Here is a 24447-nt window from a genome sequence, read left to right as displayed (position 1 = left end):
CAGTCCCATCCAATGGTACCGGTGTCAGGAGTGGATACAGAGGAGGACATCCTCGGTTTACCATTGTGTGGGCTGAAGTTTATACTTATATAAAGCATATTAACATGTTGTACCCTCATCCAGGTCCATTCCACAGTTCAGTATGCAATATGTTGCAATCTCAGTGTGGATGATTCATTTTCTGAAACTTTTTCTTTTCTGGTAACATGGCAGATCACGCCCCCTCAGATCATCAGCCAGGAACTGCAGTTAAAAGCTTTTAATGATAAAGCCTACGGTCAGAATAAGCCAGCACAAGCATGTCACTCAAAGCCCCATCCACCCCCCCACTCCAACACACACACACACACACACACACACACACACACAGAGAGAGACACACACACACCTCTGCCATGTGTGGGATGTTCATTTCAATGCAGACATCCCTACATATCGCAGTGTGAAGGAAATAAGCATCCAAATGATTGTTAGTCTCTAAAGATTCTATTTTTGAAATAAAGAAAATCACGACATGAACACTTAAGGGGCCGCTCTGTATGAAGCACTCTGAGTGAAGGGCAGCACACGAAGGCTGACTTAGTAACGGTTTTCATGCAAATGCCAGCGTGAATATTTCACTATGGCTTTCAGGATGTCAACATCCTAACAGACCAAAGACATCTATGCAGCCTCCATGCGTGTGTTCTAAACATGTAAGAAAAGAGCAATGCTTCTGTCCATCTTAAGGATTTCTATGCAGGACAGTGGGCTAACTCTCTCTCAAAGCACTCAATAGATATTTTCCGCATAAATGACAAAGAGCTTTTCAGTTTCACTAAGAAAGGTCCACACCAGAGGTCAGTGTGACTTTCCTGTGAAGGAAATAGTGAGCAGTTAACTTCCTTAGAAGCAGCTTGCCTACTGTTGCCTTCAAGCAGACATCATTGTTACTGTTCGCATTCACAGTGCACTTGTTTGTAGATCTACACACTTCTTGCAAAACATTTTGTCATCGTTTCTGACCTTAGACACACATTCAAGTCAAGTCAAACTGTATTTTTACAGCACATTTAAAAACAACCACAGTTGAGTGAAGTACAGAGATGACTAAAATTCTGCAAGATAAGTTGGTGCCAGTCCATGGAAACCTTAAAATCAAGCAACCTTGAAATCAATACTGGTGATATATGATCCCGTTTTCTGTTTCCAGTAAGAAGACAGGCAGCTGGGGAGGGGGATAGGTCTTTACTTTCGCTAATTATCAAGCCCAGATTCTTAAGACATGGCTGAATGTTAAAAGCTGAAGGACTAAGAAGACCGACAGAGTCAGCCAATCAGGTCGTCCAAACATAATAATATGGCCTCATTTTCACTGAGTTTAAGGCAGTTTGAATCCATCCAAGTTTTGAAATCATATAAACAGCCGAGCAAAACTACTTTCTCAAGAGCTTCAGACAGAAAAGGTAGGTCTCAAATAACTGTCGGTCAATGCTGAAATAGGTGTTGGTTAAAATCCCCCCCAAAAAAACAGTATGTATCATAAAATATCCAACATATTGAGATTCCAAAACTGGAAGTGAGGCTGTACTTTGAGTTAGATCAGCAGAATAACACACTGAGAATATTAGCATGCTGATGTTTAACAGGTTAGCATGCCAACGTAGCCACTAAACAATACAGCTGAAGCTAACAGGACTGTCATTAGTTCTGCATGTGTTTAGGCATAAACAAAAGTATTGGACACATTAAAATGTATTTGATTGACCTGTTTAGAAAACTACTTCCTGTACAAAACTCCTCCTGTTGCCTTCTGATGTGTTTACTCATATTATGTGGATGTGGAAAAAACCAAACAACTAATGTAAAGATTATAGCATATTTATTTGTAAGTATATACACCATACCAGTCTTATTCTGATTTCTCACCATTGTGTCTTCACTGTTTGTGTGTATAAATGAGCGTATGCAGTGTATACTTCTACTACTGTTTTAACTGCTATTCATGTTGTAACCGTTGAGTGAAACCCTGCTGTGACGGAGGATTCCCCTCTCCAGTGATGCAATAATTATTCACACAGTGAAAACTCATATTACAAGCTAAGGGATATATTTTCAAAAAGTGCATTTTTCTGTGACATTTTCTCAAATAAAATACTGTGGTTCTGCAGTGTGCATAAGGGTTTGTGTATTCTGATAATGAAATCATATTTTTTCTTGGAACCTGTTCCAAGTGGATCATCACAGTACTGCAGCTGAACCATGAGCTGGCTAACAAAAGTTCAGCACAACTTCTTCTGTCAGATCTCAACAGACAGGCGACCAGGCTGACTGACATGCACACTGTAGCAGAGGTGAACCACTCTCTCACACTCACACAAACACACAAACATGAAGGATTCACTCCATCAAGAGATAATAACGCACAGCAATCGCACACCGAACGCATCCTATAGCAAACATCATGTATTCAACTCTTCACTTCAAAGCTCAAAGTGACAGACTGTGAAGGAAGACAAAATCGTGCATGTACACACAAACACTCAGAAAGAGCCGGTGTGTAGACGGAGCTTCTCTCCTCCTGCATCGCTGCCTCTTTCTCCCACAGTCTCACTCCATGTCTCCCTCTCATCCCCTCTCTGCTCCAGCCAGTCATTTCACCCATGCTTTGTCTCTTACCTTAGTGGTGACAATGCAAAGACAATCCATGCTGGCCAGACAAAAGAGAAGCTCTCAACCTATGTCCAAATTCATCACCACTAATATCACCACTGGAGGAACAAAAGCAGGAAGATGGAGAAAAAGATACCACTGTGAGGAAGCGAGGAGGAAAGATTAAAAAAAAAAAAACAACAAAAAAAGACGTAGGTGTTGCTGTAGAAGAAGACGAAGAAGAAGAGGGGGAGGAGATGAGTAAAGAACACACACACGCTGGCGAGGGGGAGAAGCCACAGCGGACAGACGTTACTGCATGTGGGCCCCTTGTGAGGATTGGGATTCCTCCTCCACAGTGCTGAAGGCGGTCACAATTCCAAACGCCATCTCAGATGCAGAACATGCGTCATCAGACAAACGTTCACACGCACAAACACACACTGAAAACGCCGAGATGCTGGACTAGCCTCCTCATCCCTCAGCTTATCTCCCTCTCTTCCCTCTGTCTCGTTTCAGTTCATGCTCTCCTCCGCTCTCTGCCTCTCCTTTCTCCGTCAATGGCTGAGAAGTGTTATGGGACGAGAGAGAGCGAGGGAAGAGAGTGAAGGACGAGAGCGTGAGCTCAGCGGAATAAATTAGATTCTCTCTATCTCGCTGACTATTAGCTGCTGTGGCAGACTGCTAGAACTTAATGATAACACATTTAATATAACACACTGTCTAATTGAATCTGCAGAGCAGTGGCACTCCCCTCCTCTAACTTCGGGGCAGAGTTTTCATTGCAGATGACCCCCGTTACCACCCACTACACCTTCAGGTTCATTGACACCAATCCCTCCAGCCTGGACCCCAACGCCTCCGTCTACCAGTCACTCAGGAGGCAAACACTTCATCCCGCCCCTCTCATCTCATCATCATTTCCCCTGCAGAGGCGCCGCCCACCAATTTGTTCCGCATGCTTTTTTCAAATCTGTCTCAGAGGCTCAACTGATTTTCAGAACGTAGACCATAGCTTTAAGGTTTTCTGATCATCAAACTAGTAACGGACTAGATAAGTCAACAAAAAAATAGATGATCTCCATCATATTCATGCTTATGTTTGATTATAAAACACATTTTTATATTCAATATGATATTAGTATTGGTCAAAAAACAGTGGCCCCTTTAACATTTCTGCCTCACCATAATTCCTCTTATCCTAATGTTGATGCAGCAAATATCAGTCAAAGATTTTAACTCCTTACTCAACAGCTACTTATGAAGCAAGTTGCTGTGGTGCTTTTGTGTGTTTTTAAGTGAGCTGACAGCAAATTATACTGACTTTATAACTAGAGAACGTGCAATTCAACAAAAACTATTTCAGTGCAGTGAAACCGGCTAGCAGATTTAACCACAACTACAAATGTAACTACTTGTCTTCAGATGTGAACTGTCATCACAAAGTAACACAACCCCTTCTGAATCAACAAGACTTTTATCTCAATATAACAGCAACATAGAAGTGACAAAAAACAAATGCTGCTCAATCTTGACGAACGCCCACAGACACATTATGGGAGTTACAGCAGTCTAAGCATGATTACGTAAAAGTACAAAAGAATTCTCTGCGTTGTTAAAAGGCAAAACAGATCTCATCTAAGTTCCTAAGTGGATAGAATATGTCTTGAGTAGTGGATTCAAGGATTAAACCCAAACAAATTCTCCATAAACTAATAAACTCAGCTGAACAGGGTTAATATGCCAATCTGAGTGAAAATGACTCACATTGATTAAAAAAAAGTTACCATTGTGTAGTAATTAAAAGGACTACATGACAGAAAGGATGCAGGAAACCACAGTTTGAAAGAACTAATGTCTGTCCTCGTCATGATCTGTGTTTTTCATTGGTTCATTTCCTGTTTTATATTGTAGTTTTGTCCCCTGTGTTGGTTACACTTCTTTCTATTTTTTCACTCTTACTTAATCTGCAATGATATGTCGTGGTTTCTTTCTTTTGACAATGTACTTATTGTCATTCACTTTGGACAAAAGTGCCTACAAAATGCCCTCAATGTAAATATGCAGGATGGAATCACCCATCCTGCAAGTGCAGCACACTACAGTATGATTCTTGATTACTGTTGAAGAAAATAAAGCAGATATTTCAGCACTGATGTTTTTAAACAGCTAGCTCAGAATCTTAGTGCTGTACATTCGGAATCAACAACCTGCCATCAAACAGGAACTCTCAGGTGTTTCCTCTCTAGAGACTATACGCCTGTCAACCTCAGCATGTTTGTGGTACCTGTTTGTTGGAGCCATCCAGGTGAAGAGGAGTGTTGCAGATTTTGACCTTAATTACTGCTTTCATTTGTGTAGGAATCCGTTCCCGTACTCCTGATCGCCGTCGTTCTAACTGAACACACTCACCGGCGCAGCCTCCCTCTGCTAGCAACAGAGCTAATCTCTCCAGGTGGTGCGGCTCAGGCAGCTTTGACTTATTGCATTAGAGGGAAGAATTGTTTTAACCTGCTTTGTTGGGACTTTTGCTTATATATACACACTAGGTGTGATAAATGTGGATTTGTCTGTGTTTGTGAACAACGGTGCGGCTTTACTCAAAAGCCTGTCACACTCTTTGACTCTCACTCTGTACCTCAACCCAACACATTCTCCTTCCTCACATGGCAACCACAAGTCATCACACCTGTTCTTGGATTTCACTCTGATGGCACTAGCCCTAATTCAATAAGGACTTAATTCAAATTAATTACTGATTAAACTATATCAATGTCGGCTAAAATCTCTGCACTGCTTCCTCTTTATTTCAATACTATGTTGTTTCATTACTAAGATACAACTTATTTTTCAGGGAATATCCTATACCAGAGTGACAGGAAGCATAGCACAAGTTCCTGCATTACATGAACAGAATGTATGAGTGATATTTACTAAACTATTTACTTTACCACTGCTATGGATACAAGGTGAAGATATTACAATTATACATCAAAACATAGTGTGCCTTTCATAGTCGTGTACATTTAAAACGCCTCAGTATAGACGGCACTACTGCCTCACTGCATACAAGCGGAGAAAGACATCTAGAAGAAGCATAAAGAGAAACTAGACTGATGGAACTCTACACTCAATTCACATCCCAATGTCAGCAAACCCTATTTACACAGAAAAAAATGTAGGTCACATATTAAATAACGTTTCTGAAGCTTCTGATCACTTCATGTCCTCTACTTGTCCCAAGCAAAAAGAAGCGAAGATTAAACTGTCATCTGGACTGACACTGCTCATATAATCAACAAAACTCACTTAACTTGTGTGCTATATATATAATTATATAAAAAAGACGAGGTCACAGATTAAAATTGACCGAAGTGGATGCTGGTAACAATCATTGTGGGATGCATCGCTTCCAGAGATGACTTACCTCAGAAGTGTTGGCAGCGATCTCTCCCTTGTCCATCCCGCTGGGCGCGGAGCTGCTCTGCTCCCTCTGCTGGAACAACAAACAGGTGCCTCAGTTACTCCAAAACCAACACAGCGACCTGAACAACAGCCAACAGATCATATAAACCAACAGTCCAGTCTTTTACAGCCTCAATTAATGTGGAAAGGCCGGATCCAAACCATTTGTGTAAAGGCTGATGACTATGAGAGGTTTATTGCTGAATTTGTGTTGGAACAGTGGTTGCTGAAATTCTTAAAATGCCTACATTAAATAGATGAAAATGTAACAAAAAGCACTGTATAACACAAACAACTCAAATTCACTGCATATGGTGAATAAATCTAATATTAATGATTTAAATAGAATGCAGACAAATAAGTCATCAAATAAAAAGTTATATCACATTTAAAACAATAATAGAATGCTTTTGTAATGGTTATGGAAGAATTGGCACTGGCAGATAGATGGAGTCATTTGCTGGTTGGTCTGTCTGCTGCTCTGGTAAGTCTTTAATTAGAAGCTTGGATAGCGTCAGCCTATATGTGTCCGTGGCAACAAAAATAAATCCCTAGAACACTAAGACATAGCACAAACCCTTAGTACACGCACTCTTGCTTTATCCCTTCTGTTTATAGCAGCAAACCCTCCTCACTTCAAACACAACTTTAATTAAAAACAATAAAGAATGTCTATTAAGATAAAAACGGGTGGGTCCTACTGCATGCTGGGAGTCAAATAACCACATTGACATCAATCTTGGTTATGTGTGTTAACCATTAAATTTGTCCGTTATTGCTGATAATCCTGCCAAACCTAGTACAAAACAAAATGTACAGCTTTACATGATATTAAACAACAGTGTAGATGCCAAATACGTTGAATTTTTTCTTTGGGTGTTTCATGCTGGGGACCTTGTGGAGAAAGATGACAGGAAATAATGGAAAGAGATAGATACAATTGTACCACAGGATTTGAAATGACATGGAAATAATTTATTATCGTAATGTGAATTATTTATTTTAATTTTATTTCAAACAAGGGTAGCTGTACAACTGTACATAATGCATATATCCACGTCTAATGCAAAGCTTATGTTGTCTTCATCATGAACAATGGAAAGGGTTAACTACTTACTGATGTTGTAGAAAACAATACAATTGATCTTGCTGTACTGAACTGAACTGTACTGAACTTTTGTTCTGTACAACACTCACACAATGTGCATCCAACATGTATTTATTAGTATTTGATTATGGGAATAATCCCTATGGATTCTGTTAATAAATTCCGATGGGCCCATCTGCCATCTCACTATCTGTCAGGCCTCATCTTCAGAGGGCTGATTGTGGTAACAGAGCAGGGGATAGAACAGCAGTGTACTGATGACCTTATGGTGGGGTCATCAGCCTCTGAGGACTTTTCTAATCCCCTTCACTTATCCCTATCCTAGTACTTTAGATGACCTTATTAGAGTGCTTCACCAGCTCCTGCTGTTACAGACTGGTTATTCTGAAAGCTATAAAGACCTTGTTCACATGATCTGTTTGCAAATGTATATTCATGTAAGCAATAACTAATTATTTCCTATTATTGCAGAAAAAAGGCGGGTATGACACACATGGTTTGACTGGACAAACAGGATTACTAGTGGATTACCAAAGTGGTTGGTCCCACTCCAACAGTCAAACATGTTATTTGTAACACGGCTGACTACTAACAACAACAACACAGGTCTACACTCAAATTGGATAAAGGAATTATTAAAGCCTATTACCATTTTATAGGCAAACCTAAAAAATGACAATATTTCAACTGACATGCTTTGATGGAATGATATTTCTCTTTCTGCTTCTGTTCCACTGTTTACTGGTATATTCAAGTGAATGTACTGAATCTAACTTTGGTCTTTTTTGGTGGCATCAGAGAGCAAATGGTTTGTTCACTGACCTGCATAAAACTGTGGAGCGACTGACATTGAACGCAGCGAGACGGAGGAGTAAATAACAGGCGAGTTAAGGAGAAAGTTGAGAAAAGAAAAAGGAAAGGAAAATGTTTCTCATCGACAGCAACGAGTTATGGTTTGGCTTTGTACCAGCTCTTCACAGAGAACGTTTTCAGGGCTGTAGGCGTTTTTACACAGATATTCGACTGTAATCACGAATAGAAAAGCCACCGTTTCCTTTCACAAAAGCATCCCGGCTTTGCAGAACCAGAGAGGCCTTGAGATGTAACACGTCATCGTCGACGGTAGTGTGATGTATAAAATAAGTGTGTTGCTCTGCTGAAGATCCTCATCACAACTCCGATGACGACAGCTGAATCAAGACCTTCCTCAGGTACACAATGTCACAAGATCATCTTAATGTACAATGCCATGCTCTCTATGGAAAATACACGTATCAGGGAGATCCTTTAAAGGCATGCTTCACCGGTGGAAACATCAATCTGTATTGAAAGTGGATCATATATGTGGTCGAAATGTAAAATACATTTCGAATTTGGTGCCTTCTTGACCGAGAAAAGGCAGACAGTGACTTTTTGGCGCATGTAGATGGAAGACAACAGCTCCCACAATGCACAGCTCTGCAGGCCACTCCCACTGACCTGTCCCCCCTCCCCAGTCCAGTTTGAGGACTGGAGAGTGGATATATAGCACACAAGTTTAGCTTCCATATTTCAAGGTAAACTTTACAGCTAAGTGTAAATGTCATCTTAGTAGCTAATTGTATCGGTAGCATAGCAGTGACACCATGGCAGTGACCTGTCAATCACAAGGCCTGCACTAACAAATTCTCTGCTTTATGGTCTATTTTGATGTACAAACAATCAGACTTCTTCTTGCAACCAGAGGAGTCGCCTCCAGATGGCCATTAGAAAGAAAGGCAGTTCAGCATTGGCTTCACTCTTCAGAACCTGAGGTTGTCGCTTGGATATGGCATGTAATATATGCTCTGAGCAAATATTACACCTGCAAATAAACTCAAGGCCATGTGCATTCGTGGTGTCATGTGGTTTAAATGTAGTTTAAATGTTTCAAATGGCAAACTTCAGTCTGGCTTTGACATGCCACTGTGTGAGCAATGGAGTTTTTCAATGACCTCGAAGCCCACCACAATCAAGAGCCCTCACAACAGTCTTCCTTGAAACATCAAGTCCCGAAGGCCAGTTCAGCAATAATCTTCTTGTCAGGGGATTGTTGTTGACATCTCTGACTTTTTTCCTCTCTAAAGTTTTTTAAATCTAGCAATTTCGACCACGGCCAAGTTTGTTTCTCACAGAATGTGTCTCCTTGTACTTTGCAATGATGCAATGTACAGCTGTCCTAGACACTGTTAAATGCTTGGAAGTAGCTTTCAAGAGTAGTCTCTCAGGTCAGTCAGGTGTTCAAGTACCACTAAGCTGTTCATTGGAGTCCCTTAAAGTTCAATGCTGATCAAACTTCATTTAAGTTCAGATGTGTTTTGAAAGCTGATTTCCACACACATATCAAGCCAATTATAACTCTAAACAGAGAGTCTTGCCATCATGATAAACAGAAAAGTACATTTAAAATACAATAATGCTACTGTAGTTGTTGGTTCAATGTTTTCCTTGGTGTACAAAAATAAATTAAAAGGTGTATTTTAGACTCCTCCCTTGCAAATCCATGCGACACAACAGTGCATGTAGTGTTTTCATACTATTTGCCTTATTGGACGGGACAGGTTAAAAAAAACAAAAAACAATCTTCTCTGCAATATACTGTATTCCCAAACCAGATACACTTCCAGTCCTTTGCTTCAATCAAACCACTGTTCTCGATCAACGGCAGGTCTCAAACATGCACCATTACACTGCGTTAAAGATACTTAGACATCCAACAGTAATGGTGGAACATTATCATTCATTAAGAGTTTTGTTTCCAGCCACCTGGTAAATAAAAGTCTAATTTAGCTTTGTTTTTTGGTCTCTGCCAACTCCTGAGGGAAATATCTGTCTCTAGCTGTCCAATGCTTCATTTTCCTACACATTAACATAGTCTCTGTGTCTATCTGCTGAGCAGGTAGTGAATTGTTGCTTTTTACATATTTTCTCTGAAAACAGCTGCCTGCTACAGCAGAAAACAACATTATGAGAGTGTTGAAAGTGAACCAAAACATTCAAGTTCTAGCTGGACATCTAAACAACGCTTCCAGAGATACCTTTCACATTGTCAGTGTTTTCACATTGTTATTGGTATTATAAACATATTGATAATACTCGCTATATATAACATAATTTACTTATATTGTAGAGATAACTTGCAGGTATACCTCAACTCTAAACTATGACTCTTGATTGCAAGCTGAGAGACAGGCTGACTTAATCCTATTCCTGTCCAAACTCTCCAGCCACATCAGAGCCAAACTGACATAATCCAGTGCAGTGAATACAGTTTTCTCCTATTAGAAAGATAGCAAGATGTACACAATATGGGAAGATGAAACACTTTTTTCAAAGACATCCTTTTTAATTCAACCTTGCTCATGATTCTAGTGTAGCTTACTTAGAACTCTCTTCAACAAACTACGTAGGTTTCTCAACAACCAAAAAGGTGAGACTGGTTCGTTTACAATGTTTAGATGCTTCAACCTGCTGATGCTGACAATGGTGAATGCTTTCAAGCACAATAAGCAGACTTTGTTGGTCCGAGCTGGTATAGCACTTATAGCACCCAAGCTAACATTATGAGCATTAGTGTTTTAAATGTGGTAAGTTCTGAGTTCTTTAAGTTTTCCTAATGAATCTGTAAAGTCATTGTAGTAATGGCTGAAGCACAAATACATTGATAATGTATCAACAAACAACATCAAAATTAAGCCTATTCAAGACCAATTAGAATTCCAGCAGTTGGACATGGGACAATTTTACAATAGGAATGATACAAATCAATGATGAGGAGCTACAGTAGTTTCACAATAATCACTCATTAATATGCAAACTGGCATCTTCTTATATAGCTTCATGAATGATTAGCCTGCGATTTCAAATGCTCGATTCAAGAAACTTCTGAAAGGACCCTGAACGCCAGGCATCACATTATGCTTCTTATGCTACCACAACAGTACATTTCCCTACAGTGACTTGGCAATTTGAAGACTTTCTAACTCATATTCAGCATGTCTGCTGATTCATGCTTTGCTGCTGTTACTGCTGATCTCTGCAAATAATTGCTCCGCCTCAGTCCCCACCTGCTCACTTCTTTTTGAATCGCTTCAGCAGAAAACCTAGTCATACAGAGTATTCTCCAGTCCAGATATGTTTATGGTTTCGCTGGGCAGGGAGGGACTCACCTCCTCCACTGGACTGGCACGGTCGGAGTTCTGTAGAGAAACACTCTTCTCCCATAAGTCCACCATGTGGTTCACCTCCTCCAGCTTTTGCTCACAGCTCTTCTGTGTGTTCAGCAGCGTCACTTCATAGAACTCCTGAATATCTGTGGAAATAAAGATATTATATGATATTAATTTGAGGTGGATCAGCCCAACACATGAGGAGGAGTGCATAAAAGTGTAAAAACATGACATTTCCTGTTACCAGTAGGTGGCGCTCTGACCGTGAGTCAATATTGCATTGCAGATGTATTCAGAGTGGGACTCTTATCAAACATGTGAAGTTTGGAGCAGATCAGGCAATGTACACAGAAGTTATAACAGCTTCCAATTTGGGCGAAAGAGCAAAATTCAAGGCACTGGCCTGGCCATGCCTTTTGACGTACGTAAGAGCTCTTCATAATTTTGTGTTTGGGGTGTGTCCTAAATGGCGTTTTTGTACCCATTTACGAAACCTCTAAAATCTCAAATGTTTCACTAGTTCCTATGTGCAAACCAATTTTGATCTGATTTTTTTTACGTGGTGTAGTTGGTAGCAATGTCGCCTCACAGCGAGAAGTTCCAGAGTCCAATTTCTGGTTCGGGTTCCTTCTGTGTGGAGGTTCTCTCCGGGTTCTCCGGCTTCCTCCCACAGTCCAAAGACATGCAGGATGGGGATAGGTTCATTGATGACGCTAAATGTCCCGTAGGTGTGAATGTGAGTGTGAATGGTTTTCTGTCTCTACATGTCAGCCCTGTGATAGACTGGTTACCTGTCTGTCTCTACATGTCAGCCCTGTGATAGACTGGTTACCTGTCTGTCTCTACATGTCAGCCCTGTGATAGACTGGTTACCTGTCTGTCTCTACATGTCAGCCCTGTGATAGACTGGTTACCTGTCTGTCTCTACATAACAGCCCTGTGATAGACTGGTTACCTGCCCAGGGTGTACCCTGCCTTCACCCAAAGCCCATAGTCAGCTGGGATTGGCTCCAGTTTTATAGATTCTAAAATGCTAACCAGTAATGTTAATAACTGAATGATTAAAGGTCTTCAAATGTCTGCATCAATCAGGGATGTGATAGGCAAAGGACAAAAAGGAACCAGACCCATAACAAGCTATCTGTTGTTTTGAATAGATGTAAATAAAACCCACCAAATACAGGGTCATGTTTCTGTCCCAATTTTACTGAACATGAAAATATTTATTGTGTTTTCATGAACAGGAAATAAATTTAACTACATCAAAAATACGTTTTTGTAAAAAAAAACAAAAAAAAGCGGTAACACTTTTTGTAATTCAAATGAAAACAGGCTAAACTGGATGCAAATAATTACTGCAAAATTAATGCAAATCCCCAAAAGCTATTGACTCTACTATGACAGCATAATGTTATGCAGAACTATTATACTTAAACATTGCAATTTAGCACATGAAATCTAATTTAGCTTGTCTTGATAAAAACATAGATTCTGACTATTGCGTCATTATCATGAATTAAACTAAAAAATACTTTTTTACTGAAGAAAAGATAAAATCAGAGATCCATCAGCAGCACTAATTTCCATGTTGATATGACAAGCACTGACAGTTGGTCTCAAATTCAATCTTCTCTACACTGCAATACATCAACTGTGATCATCAATAAAGGAAGATGATGAGTGACTGCAGTTTCAGTTTCAGAAATATAGAGACGGAAAGTTTTCGGGGCAACTTACAGTGCAGTAAAAGCTCTCTCTCCGGTCATGTTGCAGCATCCTATCCTGTGAAACAGTGTGCTGTGAGAGGACCAGATGCCTGTTTGCAAGCAAACAGTGAGTCTAATCCTCAGACATAGAGGCTGCCTGTTCCCTACAATGCAGACAATGACCTTACACCCCACACAGCTGATTTCTAATTCAGCTCTCCTCGGGGTAATGTGCTTAACACAGCCAGCGTTCCTTTCAAATTCTTCCTTAAAGGGGACATATTATGCAAAAATGGAGTTCCTGGTGTGTCAACAGGCCCCCAAAATATCAGAAGAAATCATCCTCTCTCTTTTTCTCTACCTCCATCTTAAAGAAATTCACTAGAGCCCCCATACAGCTAGAAGGTCTCGCCCACAGAATACCTTTATTTGCCTCTTTGTTCGCCGCTGTGATTTCTATCCGAACTAGTGAACAACACTATGCCGAAGAAAGTAAAGTATGCAAGTTGCTCTGTATGCTGTTTCACAGTTTTCCCCACCAAAGTGCTGGATAAAATTAGCGTTAGCATGTTACATGGGTAATATGGCTAGCTACCATCGTAGGGATCCAGCCTCGAATGATCAGTGTTGAATTACATTGTGTATTACTGTGAGAGGCTTTTCTAATGTGAAGCAATATTTAAAATATCTATGATGATGAAATGGAACTGCATTTCTATAGCACTTTTCTATTCTTTTCGTGGCACAACAAGTTCAGTGTTACCGTAACCATAGTAACACATATGCAACAGAGAGCATGGGGCGGGGGGAGCCACAACCAGTTCCTCAGAGGGGCGTGGCATTTAAAGCTACAGACACATAACCAGCTCTTTTGGGGAAACTGACATGCTACAATTCATGGGCTGCATATACCAACCATTGTTAAAACAATTTGTTTTCTCAAACCCCACTTCTTAGGTCAGAACAAATCCTACACACACTCAGAAGCATACTTGCGCGCATTTGAGTGCTGACGTGTTAGTGCCATATAATTGTTATTGTTTTTTTCTATTCTACAGTTGTATAATACTGTATGATTTAAAGTACAATAGCTTTCATAATTTATTATCTGTTCAATTATTATTTCCATCATATTACAAATCATTATGGCCTTATAAAATAAAACTAAACACGACACTATCACATTGATTCCTATATTTCTAAACAGTGCTGTTGGTTTGCACCTCGAACAAGGGGCTGCTGAAGACGCATGGCTGATATCCGCATCTTTAATAAATCCATTCATAAATTCATCATTCATAAATACATTTTAACGTCCAGCAACACTGGGCTCTATTCCTATCATGACTTATTTTATTGGGAGATGGAGGATCTGCCCAGACCCCTGGTTGATGACATCACTCACCAACCGTCAGACTCACCCGGAGGTGTCATTTAACCAGCGGTGCACACATACTCGCTCCAACATTGAATGCACAATCGGCATCTAGACAGGGTTTCGAATTACACAGTGGCTTTTGGGGAGCCACGAATTTCCAAGTCACATGCACATGAATACGCAGATAACAAGGGAAGCTGTGGGCCACACCGACCCACCACAGGAGAGTCCTATAACGAGGAAAGATGCCAGCCACACCGACCCACCACAGCAGAGTCCTACAGTCCTATAACAAGGGAAGCTGCCGGCCAGTTTGTCGCCTGCCTCTCACACTATTATAGTGTTGTATTGTATTTTATTTTCCGACCCTCTGGTTCAAACAGTTCTTTTATCCCTGAATTCAGTGATTTTTTTTATCCACTATTATTAGGTTGGACAAAGTGGATATGGTGGGTGATTTTAATTTTCACTTCAAGGAAATTGCATTGCTAAATGACTCCATTTTCTGTTTCCAGCGTAGATGTCGGAGTGCTGAATGACAGTGGAAATCCACCAAGCTCCATGTTCACTGGCTCTATCACAAAGAACTAAATTAAACAATATGGTGACGTAGACGAGGGCATCTTACTTTGCTAATCTTATTTCCTCCAGTAAACGAAACCCTAAAGTCATGTTGACAACATCAACAATATTGTCACTCCGACTCCTCCTGAAGTGCCAGTGTTCTCAAATAAGGACTGCAGTGACATTATTTATAAATAATATTAGAGATGTCAGGGATAGCATCATTCCCTCTGCTACTCCATATTCTGTTCATCCAACTCAGCCATCAATTTTGAACCGTTTCTCTCGAGCCCTGTAGATATTATACCAACGTATACCTTATTCAAAAATGTCCTGGGGCCTGTTGTTACATGTTGGCTCTCTATCGTCAAAGAAAGCATCAAAACATTGTGGCCAAGAAGCTTACTGCTGTCTTCACTTCACACAACAGTTTAGACAAATTTCAATCTTGTTACTGTCTGAAACAGCTCTTCTAGTGTCCAATGATTTAATGATGTCTTCTGATGAGGGTGAATGTTCTGTTTTGGTGCTGCTGGATCTTAGCACAGCTTTTGACACTGTGAATCACAGCATCCTAATTGAAAGGCTTAGGCAGTAGGTTGGTATCTCTGTGTGCACCCTGGACTGGTTCACCTCCTATCCCTCGAATAGGAGTTTTGTCTTTAAGTCTGTGTTACTTGGTCCCTATTCATCGGAAACTGCTGCCCTTTCTTTTGGGGTGCATCAGGGCTCTGTATTAGGTCCTATTTTAATTGCATTGTACTTCCAATAGGTAATATAATAAACTATATTAAAGGTATCTCCTTTCACGTTTATGCTGATGATATTCAGTTGTATGTCTCCTTTAAGCCTGAAGAGACTGATAAAGTTACAGTTTTGCACATGTGCCTGTCAGACATTGAGGACTGGATGTTGAACAACTTTGTACAGCTTAATGCAGATAAGACTGAGGTCCCTTTTTCAGCTGTACAGTATAAACTTGGAAAGATTTGTGTATATTTGATCATAATATGCACTTTGATCAACATGTCAAATCACTGACCCATATATGTTGCTTTCAATTAAGAATCATTGCTAAACTCCAGCTTGACTACTGCAATTTCCTTTTCATCTGTCTCAGCAAGTCATCCCTGGACCGTCTTCAACTGGTCCAAAATGCAAATACTTTTTCACAGAACTGTATGTCTTGTTCCAGTAGACCATTTCTCATCAAGTTGCCCTGGTTCCTCAACACCTGAAATGGACCTTGTTGACCCGAGCGATGACCAAATGAAGTCAACCGTCCCTCCAAAACGTTGGTTCATGAATCAGGCCTTCACTAATGCTACAGTCCACTATAATAGTTTTCATGCAGTATGTAAAATGTGGGTCAAAAAAGAAAAAAAAACGTTATATAAGAGGATAACGTTATTGCTAAAATTTGTAATCACGTAATTATACTTTAACAGTGAAGTATTTAAAGCCTTGGTATTAACTGTTAATCCACAGATGTTATGAGAAAAAACAATGACAAAATCCCAATCTGGTGATTTTTGTAGCTGGGCCAAATGTATTGTGATAGCATGAATCCTGCTCTTCAGCACGCACATCAAATACTGCCCATTATGACATGTTCAAGCATCAAACAGCAGTCACAGAATTTTCCCAGTTATTGGTAAGGATCTGGCTGACATAGGGTTCATAAAAGTCATATTCATGAGCTTTTAGAATAAGCCCTATCTAAAACACTTTCAGAATAAGAAGAAGATTGAAGAGCATTAAAACCGGCTACATCAACTGAAACACGGAACACATACAAGAACTTGGTATGTTTCAATAACCTGTACTAGGAGTAGTCATTCATTTAATCATCATGCTTCATACACTAACCTGTACTATTACAAGTCATTCATTTCTAAAATCATCCTTCATACAGTACATTGTCCCTGTAATAGTACAATTTGTTCATTTTAAACATAGCCCTTCATTCAGTAACTTCAAGTATAAGTCATTCATTTAAACATCAACCTCCATACAGTATAATCTAGTAGTACTAGTCATTCATTTATAAATTCATATAGTACATTTACATTTAGGTCATTTAGCAGACGCTTTTGTCCAAAGCGACTTACAATAAGTACATTTGTCAAAAGAAAGAAACAAAGAAACCACAACATATCATCGCCGATAAGGTAAGAGCTAAAAAATAGAAACAAGTGTTAGGTCCTCGTCTGAGTAAAGTAGAAGCTGTTCAGCAAACATACCTTAAGAACAACAGTGCTATGATCAAAGTGTCAAAGGTAAGGGTTTTTTTGTAACCTGTAATAGTACAATTCAATAATTCTAAACAAAGAGCCTCATTATCATGTGAGGGCACCTTTCTTTCTCTGGCCACATCCCTTCCTTTACATTTCAAGTACTCGATACAGACTGCTTGCACGCTGCTCTTGCCCAAAATTGGGTTTCCTAAGCAACGCTACAGTGGATCTGAGATCTGCATCCTCTCAAAGTGCTTTCATGCAACTTCATGGTATCTTACTTTAACCAATACAAAATTACACTTAGACAAAGCATGTTTACAGTGAATACACATTCACACTGCCGCGATGCCGTTACGCTTGCTTCATGCTTGCATAAAGGGGTGGGTGGAGTTGGCTGGCTCCTGTATAGTGATTATTCCTGCGGCATCCCTCCCCTTAAGCTAGCCCGCCTCCACAGCCACTAAGGTGCCAGCTAATCCTTCTTTTTCCCCGACACATACAGGCTACCAATTATTGGTAATACTTAACTGCTCACTCCTCTGGCTTTCATTTCCCTCAAGGAAATAACGTTGTACAGTCAGATTGGTGCTGTTTTAATGACAAGAATTTCTGCAGGGATCCAGGTTTGTATTTTTAATGTCTAGGATTGTCTCAAGACAGGAAATGAATCAATGAATTGTTTGATCATTGTTACAGCTTCTCAGATTAGCAGATTTTCCTTGGTTCACATCATTGTAAATGTGGGATCATTTTTTGCATGATTATCAATTCAGTCTTAACAATGGCATGAACGTTACGTCTTCACAGTTTTTGTAGCTCAGGGAAGAGTGAGCAGATGATGGTGACGGACATAAAAGAGGTAGGTGATGACCATTATTATTCGTCTGCTCTCAGACCGTTTGTGTACATGAAGGTTTTCCCACTGTTTTACTATATAACATAACATTATCACTGTACTGTAGTGTTGAGAAAGGGGTACGGACTTATCCTTTTCTGTCCCCAAATTATTGCTGGATGGTTTGAGACAAAAGAGACATGGAAGGTCCCATCTATCACTAATACTAACTAACTGTGTGCCCTTTATATAATGGTACATTTTCCCACACACAATTGAGTCTAGTTCACATCCTTTTTTCTTCCCTTGCAGAGCTGCAGCATCACCACTAAAAATGTGAGAAAAATGTCAACGTTGAAAGCAAAGGAGTAATTTAGCAGAGGGTCCATAAATAGTGGGTGGACAACGGCATTTAGGTTTAACACCAATTTGATGGAATTGAGAGGAGGATTAAAATGAATGACTGTGAGGAGTTAACACTTTAAGCTTTGATTTGCCCTATTTTATGCATTTTATTTTAAATTATATTTTTGTGTGATATTCAGAGCATGGGTGGTATCAAACAACTTGTCTTTGTCAAGATAGAATATTCTACCGGAGCAGAGAATAAAGTTGCTCTCCCTCTGCAGTGTTTCCCATTAACTATCAGACTGGTGGCCCGCCAGTTCATAGCCTGAAATAAATGTTTAAGTGTGGAGTTACTCTTTCATTTTTTTACACTGAAAATGTATTAATTATAACACAAATGTAACTCAGCAAGTCATGTACATTACAGATTTGTTTCTTTGTTTGAACTAGCTGCGAGGTAGATTGAAATAAAACAATTAAAAGGTTTCATTTCCATTTGTGGTCATTTACTGAGCCATACAATTTGATACTAATCAATGCAATAACTCAGCAGATATCTGATACCAGTATCAATATTTCAGTTCAAATATTAATTTTTACAGTTCAAAATCTGGTATCATCATTTTCTTTTCCATGCACAACACATACAGGAACAAATGTGGGAAAAATACTGTTCAAAACTTTGCCAATTATCTGCCAATAATAAAAATAATAATAATAATAATAATAATGTAACTGTGTATATCGGTACTTTTTTAAAAACCATTTCAGCACATTTTAACGATACTGCAAAAATCCTGGGTTCTAAAATCGTAATAGATACCTACATAGATATACCTGATTGAGAAATAACCCAGAACATCATGGCAGTATTGGGATTAAATTAGATTCAGCAGTATCAGAAAAAACACAGTAACTCATGGCTTCATGAAATTCCATTCACTTGCCAGAGCCTGATGCAAGTCTGAAAACAGTAATGTATACGTGTGCATGGGGCTGCAATTTCCTGTGAAGTCAGCCTTGTTGAGGTAAAGCACAGTCCAATTCAGCAGGGTCGGCTAAGTGAGTGGGTGTCTTCATTACATCACAAATGTGGGAGGAATAACTCAGTAAAAGTACTTTGATCTGCATCAGTTCTTGCTATGATGATCATGTATTACACCAGATGCACAACATATAGCATTACATAACTAAGAATATGCACATTACGCAAGTAGAACCCCATGTCAGCGACAGAGTTTGCTGTAGTTTCACCAATATGGAGTGTTGCACCACTGAAAGCTAATGTAGACCAGTCACAACAACTTTAGATCTGGGCTTCAGACCGCCAAAGAACTTTTAGCTTTTTATAACGCCTGAAAAAGGCAGGAGGTGGAGCAGTGAAGCTGGATGTAAACAACAGTAAACCCAGTCATCTGGCTCCCTCTACTGGACTGCCATCTTCACCTATACATACTGTGCATCTAAATATTCCACACATCATTACTCAATCTAACTTAATATCAAACTCAGTAATGATGCTGTAATCAATATGAAAGAGTGTAAGATAAGGATTGATTGATAGCACATTGTGTACATGTGATTTAGTTATTGAAGCACATATCGAAGATGTGCTAGAGCTTTTTATCTCGTTTCTGTCCAATTTAGTTCATGAGATTCTGAGGCACGCCATTGCCTTTTTTAGGAGAGTAAATCTTCGCTCAAGGTTTCAAAAGAATAAATAAATAACAAATATCTGACTGCAGATGACAAAAAGTTCCTGCCGTCCATTTTCATCACTAATGCCATTGTTTGTTTGCTCAAAATGTTTGATTTGATTTTGAATTGTATTAGAATTGTGATGACGTGTCGGTGTGGAAACTATCTATTGCGCATTTAGAAGCAAATGTTTTCTAAATGTGCAAAGCTTGATGCTACATAGATGTCCATTTCTGTGACAGTGTCAATCTATCAAATCAAAACAATACTCAAAGTCTTTATCACAGTTTTCCTGAGCACTGTTTTTTTTTTCTCTCAGATTCATGTCATACACATCAGGCCTAATAAAAATTGCACACATACAGAATGGCAGCCACTGTCAGCGTACATGAAGACGAAGACGTAGGAAATGTTTCATATGCCATTATACCGTTAAGTGTTGATGGACAGGATTTGTGTCATAATAACATATTCATTACAACTCTATCTCTCCACAAGATGGCAGCCTCTCTAAATCAACTGAGTTGTGATGATCTTAATATCAGTAACAACTACTGCTTCAATCAGATATAAATTAACTGAAAAACAAAGAGAATAAATACTTACATGAAAATCTCACTGAACCATGTGAAAAATATGGCTATATTTGCAGACAATAGTCCAGACAGTGTAAAAAATGATAGTACATTAAAATGAAGCAAATACTCTCATACTGTAAGTGTTGTTGTTGCGTCCATTGACATAAACAGGTAACATAAAAACAGGAGTGAATTATTTTAATATTCCCTGACCACTGCACCAACAGATAATCTATCTGATCTAAAACTCTACATGATCCTGTAATCCATTAAATACACATGAAACCCTTAAAACCTACCGATGACACATGCTGACATGTTCGGGACACTAAGAGATAGTAAGAGGCGCAAGTGTAACCAGTTTTTAATTATAGTTTAGATTTCACCAAAATCAGGTTTTCTATATTTGTTTATATGTTGATATGTTCCCTTTATGTGTAACTATTTTCCAGTACTTCTGTTGTTAATTTGGTGGAGCTCTTACTTTAATTTATTTTATTTTGTGTTGCGTGACCTGAGAGGGCTGTATCTGTCAGCTGTTGTAGTCATTTAATGTGTGTTTTGTACAGAATCACACAACACAACATAACAATACACAACGATATATATATATATATATATCTCGACAATGAAGATTTTTTTCCCTATCGCCCAGCCCTATAGCATTCCGTTCTTTAACCTATGTAAGACAATAACTTTTCATTGCTGAGGTCTTTAGAAGAGGATCTCCAAATTTGGTATGAATCAGATAAATAGTGTCGGAGGAGTTTGTCAAAATCCAACCTTTGAAATTGGCAAAAACAACAAAAATGGCTGATTTCCTGTAGCACCCCCGAGTGGTTGATTTGATTGAAACTCGCTGAGTATGTTCCAGGTAGATATGTCTGACACGGACGCTCATTTAGTGTGTGAGTGGGTGTTTTTGATGCACCCACCCGCTGAAATACACGCGGAGCAACAGGCGTAGTGTATATATGGAGTTCATTTTTGAAAAGCATGTAACAAGTGTATTGACACACCGTCACCGACACATGAAAAAGAGACACTAATTTCAAGTGAATTCATGTCTCAGAACCAACATGCATTTCATACAAATCTATTCAAATGCTGGATGCATAAGTTGCAATTCAAGTTATGTGAAAAGAGAAAACAATAACATCCTCAATTTTAGGATTGATAATTAAGAAAGAACACTGGCAGCTTTCAAAACACTGTTAATCAAAGTAAGTATGAAGCTGGAGCTGGAAGCACATCACTAAGTACAACTGCACAGATGAGTGATAGAAGTAGTGGGGATGATGAATGGGTTAATCCACACATGAATCCACTCTGCAGTGATAGGGTTTAGCTTGGGCATCCACGCCACTGGCCAGATTGGACAGCACCTAATGCTTTGTAAGATGATTACATCTATTTCAGGAAGCATTTGTTCCATAGCACGATTGTAACTGTGTTTGATTGCATTGTATAGACATATTGTTCCTGTCATTACTGCCAAAGGAATTCAAAAGACACCAAGGGTCTATCTTTGTTGAACAACTAGTAATGAGTGTGTATAACAACTGTATGCACAACAACAAAGCCTTCCGATGATCAAGAAAAAACAAAAACAAGTCATGAAAATGAAGTTTTGTCCAGTAATAGACAATTTAAACAATCAGCAAACACGTGTCACTGCTTTCTACAAATACAAATTAATATTACCTGATGAGAACTAATGGTTTCTGATGAACAAATGGCATGATTTAACTACGTAGCTCATTCTGTATTGGTCAGGCATTACGACTTTGCAATGAGAGCTTGTGGACAATGGAAACTGGAACATTTTTCATGCACAACATTATGAGTGAAAGATGTGAGCATGTTCCTGGAGACCATCTGTTGCGGGATATTATGTAAGTATTCAGACGTAGGGGAAGATTATCTAATTTAATCCACACATAAATGAAAAACAAGTCCTAATGGAGTTGGTCCATGTATCTTTTGGTCATTCGATTTTCCTTTCAGAAACCGGTATTAAAAAATATACATACTTTATATATTTTTTTAAATAAATATATACACCGATCAGCCATAACATTATGACCACCTGCCCTGATCCGTCAAGGCATGGACTTCACTAGATTTCTGAAGGTCTGCTTTGGTATCTGGCACCAGCAGCAGATCCTTTAAGTCCCGTTAGTTGCAAGGTGGGGTCTCCGTGGATCAGACTTTTGTCCAGCATATCCCACAGAGGCTCGATTGGATTGAGATCTGGGGAATTTGGAGGCCAAGTCAACACCTTGAACTCGTGTTCCTCAAACCATTCCTGAACCATTTAAGCTTTGTGACAGGGCACGTTATCCTGCTGATAGAGGCCACTGCCATCAGGGAATACAGTTTCCATGAAAGGGAGTACATGGTCTGCAACAATGCTTATGTAGGTGCTACGTGTCACAGTAACATCCACATTAATGGAAGGACCCAAGATTTCCCAGCAGAACATTGCCCAAAGCATCACACTGCCTCCGCTGGCTTGTCTTCTTCCCATAGTGGATCCTGGTGCCACATGTTCCCCAGGTAAGTGATGCACGCACTCAGCCATCCACGTGATGTAAAAGAAAACATAACTCCTCAGACAAGGCCACTTTCTTCCATTGCTCCGTGGTCCAGTTCTGATGCTCCCATGCCCATTGTTGGCACTTTCAGTGGACATGGGTCAGCACAGGCACCCTGACTGGTCTGCGGCTACGCAGTCCCATACAAAATAAAATGCAAAGCACTGTGCGTTCTGACACATTTCTATCAGAACCCGCATTCATTTTTAAGCAATTTGAACTCATCTGTTGGATCGGACCACACAGGCCAGCCTTCGCTCCCCATGTGCATCAATGAGCCTTGTCCGCCCATGACCCTGTCACTGGTTCACCAGTTTTCCTTCCTTGGACCACTTTTGAAAGGTACTCTACTGTCCACTGCAGACCAGGAACACCCCACAAGAGCTGCAGTTTTGGAGATGCTCTGACCCAGTTGTCTAGTCCTCACAATTTGGCCCTTGTCAAAGTCGCTCAAATCCTTACGCTTGCCCATTTTTCCACTCAAATTTGAGGAAATGTTCACGTGTTACCTAATATATCCCACCCACTGACAGGTGGCATTATAACAAGATCTGATTATTTAAATAACAAAAAACACAAATCAGATGCTAAAAATAAAACAGATAATGGAATTAAAGTTATGTAGAAACCTTCTGTCTACTTCATAGGACATGACATTAGCCCTGATTTTCCGCTCGCCAACACTAATCTGGACCTGTCGAGGAGTCTATTGGGGTGCAACAGCCAATGAGAGAGCAAGACACAGATTGAGGAGAGAGCTGGTAAATTGTTTGTCCTGTAGCCTACCTGTGTTTTTGCATTTGCAGCATGGACAAAAGTTGTTGTTTGCATGAAAAATACAACACATAACAGTGACTGATCGACATAGGGGAAACCATAAAGATGTGTGGAAAAGGTGTGCCAAAAAGTAAGTTGTAGTGTGAACAGTACAGCAATCAGACTACTTTTATAGTCATGTGGTAACAGTACAGAATGGACCAAACAATCTACAGATATTTCTTCACACACAAATCGAATTGTATTTATCCTACATCTTGTGTGAAGCATCTTTGAGTATCCAAAAAGTGCCATAGAAGTCCTACACTTATTATTATTATAATGAAACCACACAG

The 24447-nt window shown here is 39.6% G+C and overlaps 1 protein-coding gene and 1 long non-coding RNA gene across 25 annotated transcripts in view; one reads left to right on the top strand and one right to left on the bottom strand.

Annotated features, from left to right (window-relative positions):
- The window catches only part of dlg2 (discs, large homolog 2), a 147549-nt gene that overhangs the window by 117982 nt on the left and 5120 nt on the right, over positions 1–24447 (bottom strand). For 20 of the 24 annotated variants that reach the window (XM_084029227.1, XM_084029216.1, XM_084029205.1 and 17 more), the window contains exons 3-4: positions 11392–11534; positions 6059–6127 (exon numbers count right to left, since the gene is read on the bottom strand). In XM_084029227.1, the coding sequence (XP_083885353.1) occupies positions 6059–6127; positions 11392–11534 (212 nt within the window). Of the gene's footprint in view, positions 1–2658; positions 2775–4918; positions 5044–6058; positions 6128–11391; positions 11535–13128; positions 13145–24447 lie in introns of those variants that run through there. The other 4 variants (XM_084029218.1, XM_084029219.1, XM_084029212.1 and 1 more) reach the window with 3 other exon arrangements.
- Positions 17779–18813, top strand: LOC311025983. Its single transcript, XR_014598437.1, has 3 exons — positions 17779–17902; positions 18087–18138; positions 18427–18813. It is a non-coding gene; the product is annotated as an uncharacterized lncRNA (long non-coding RNA).

This window comes from Eutrigla gurnardus, assembly GCF_963514095.1.
Source record: "Eutrigla gurnardus genome assembly, chromosome: 15".
Classification (NCBI taxonomy): Eukaryota; Metazoa; Chordata; class Actinopteri; order Perciformes; family Triglidae; genus Eutrigla; species Eutrigla gurnardus.
This window is presented reverse-complemented; position numbering and strand designations above follow the sequence as displayed.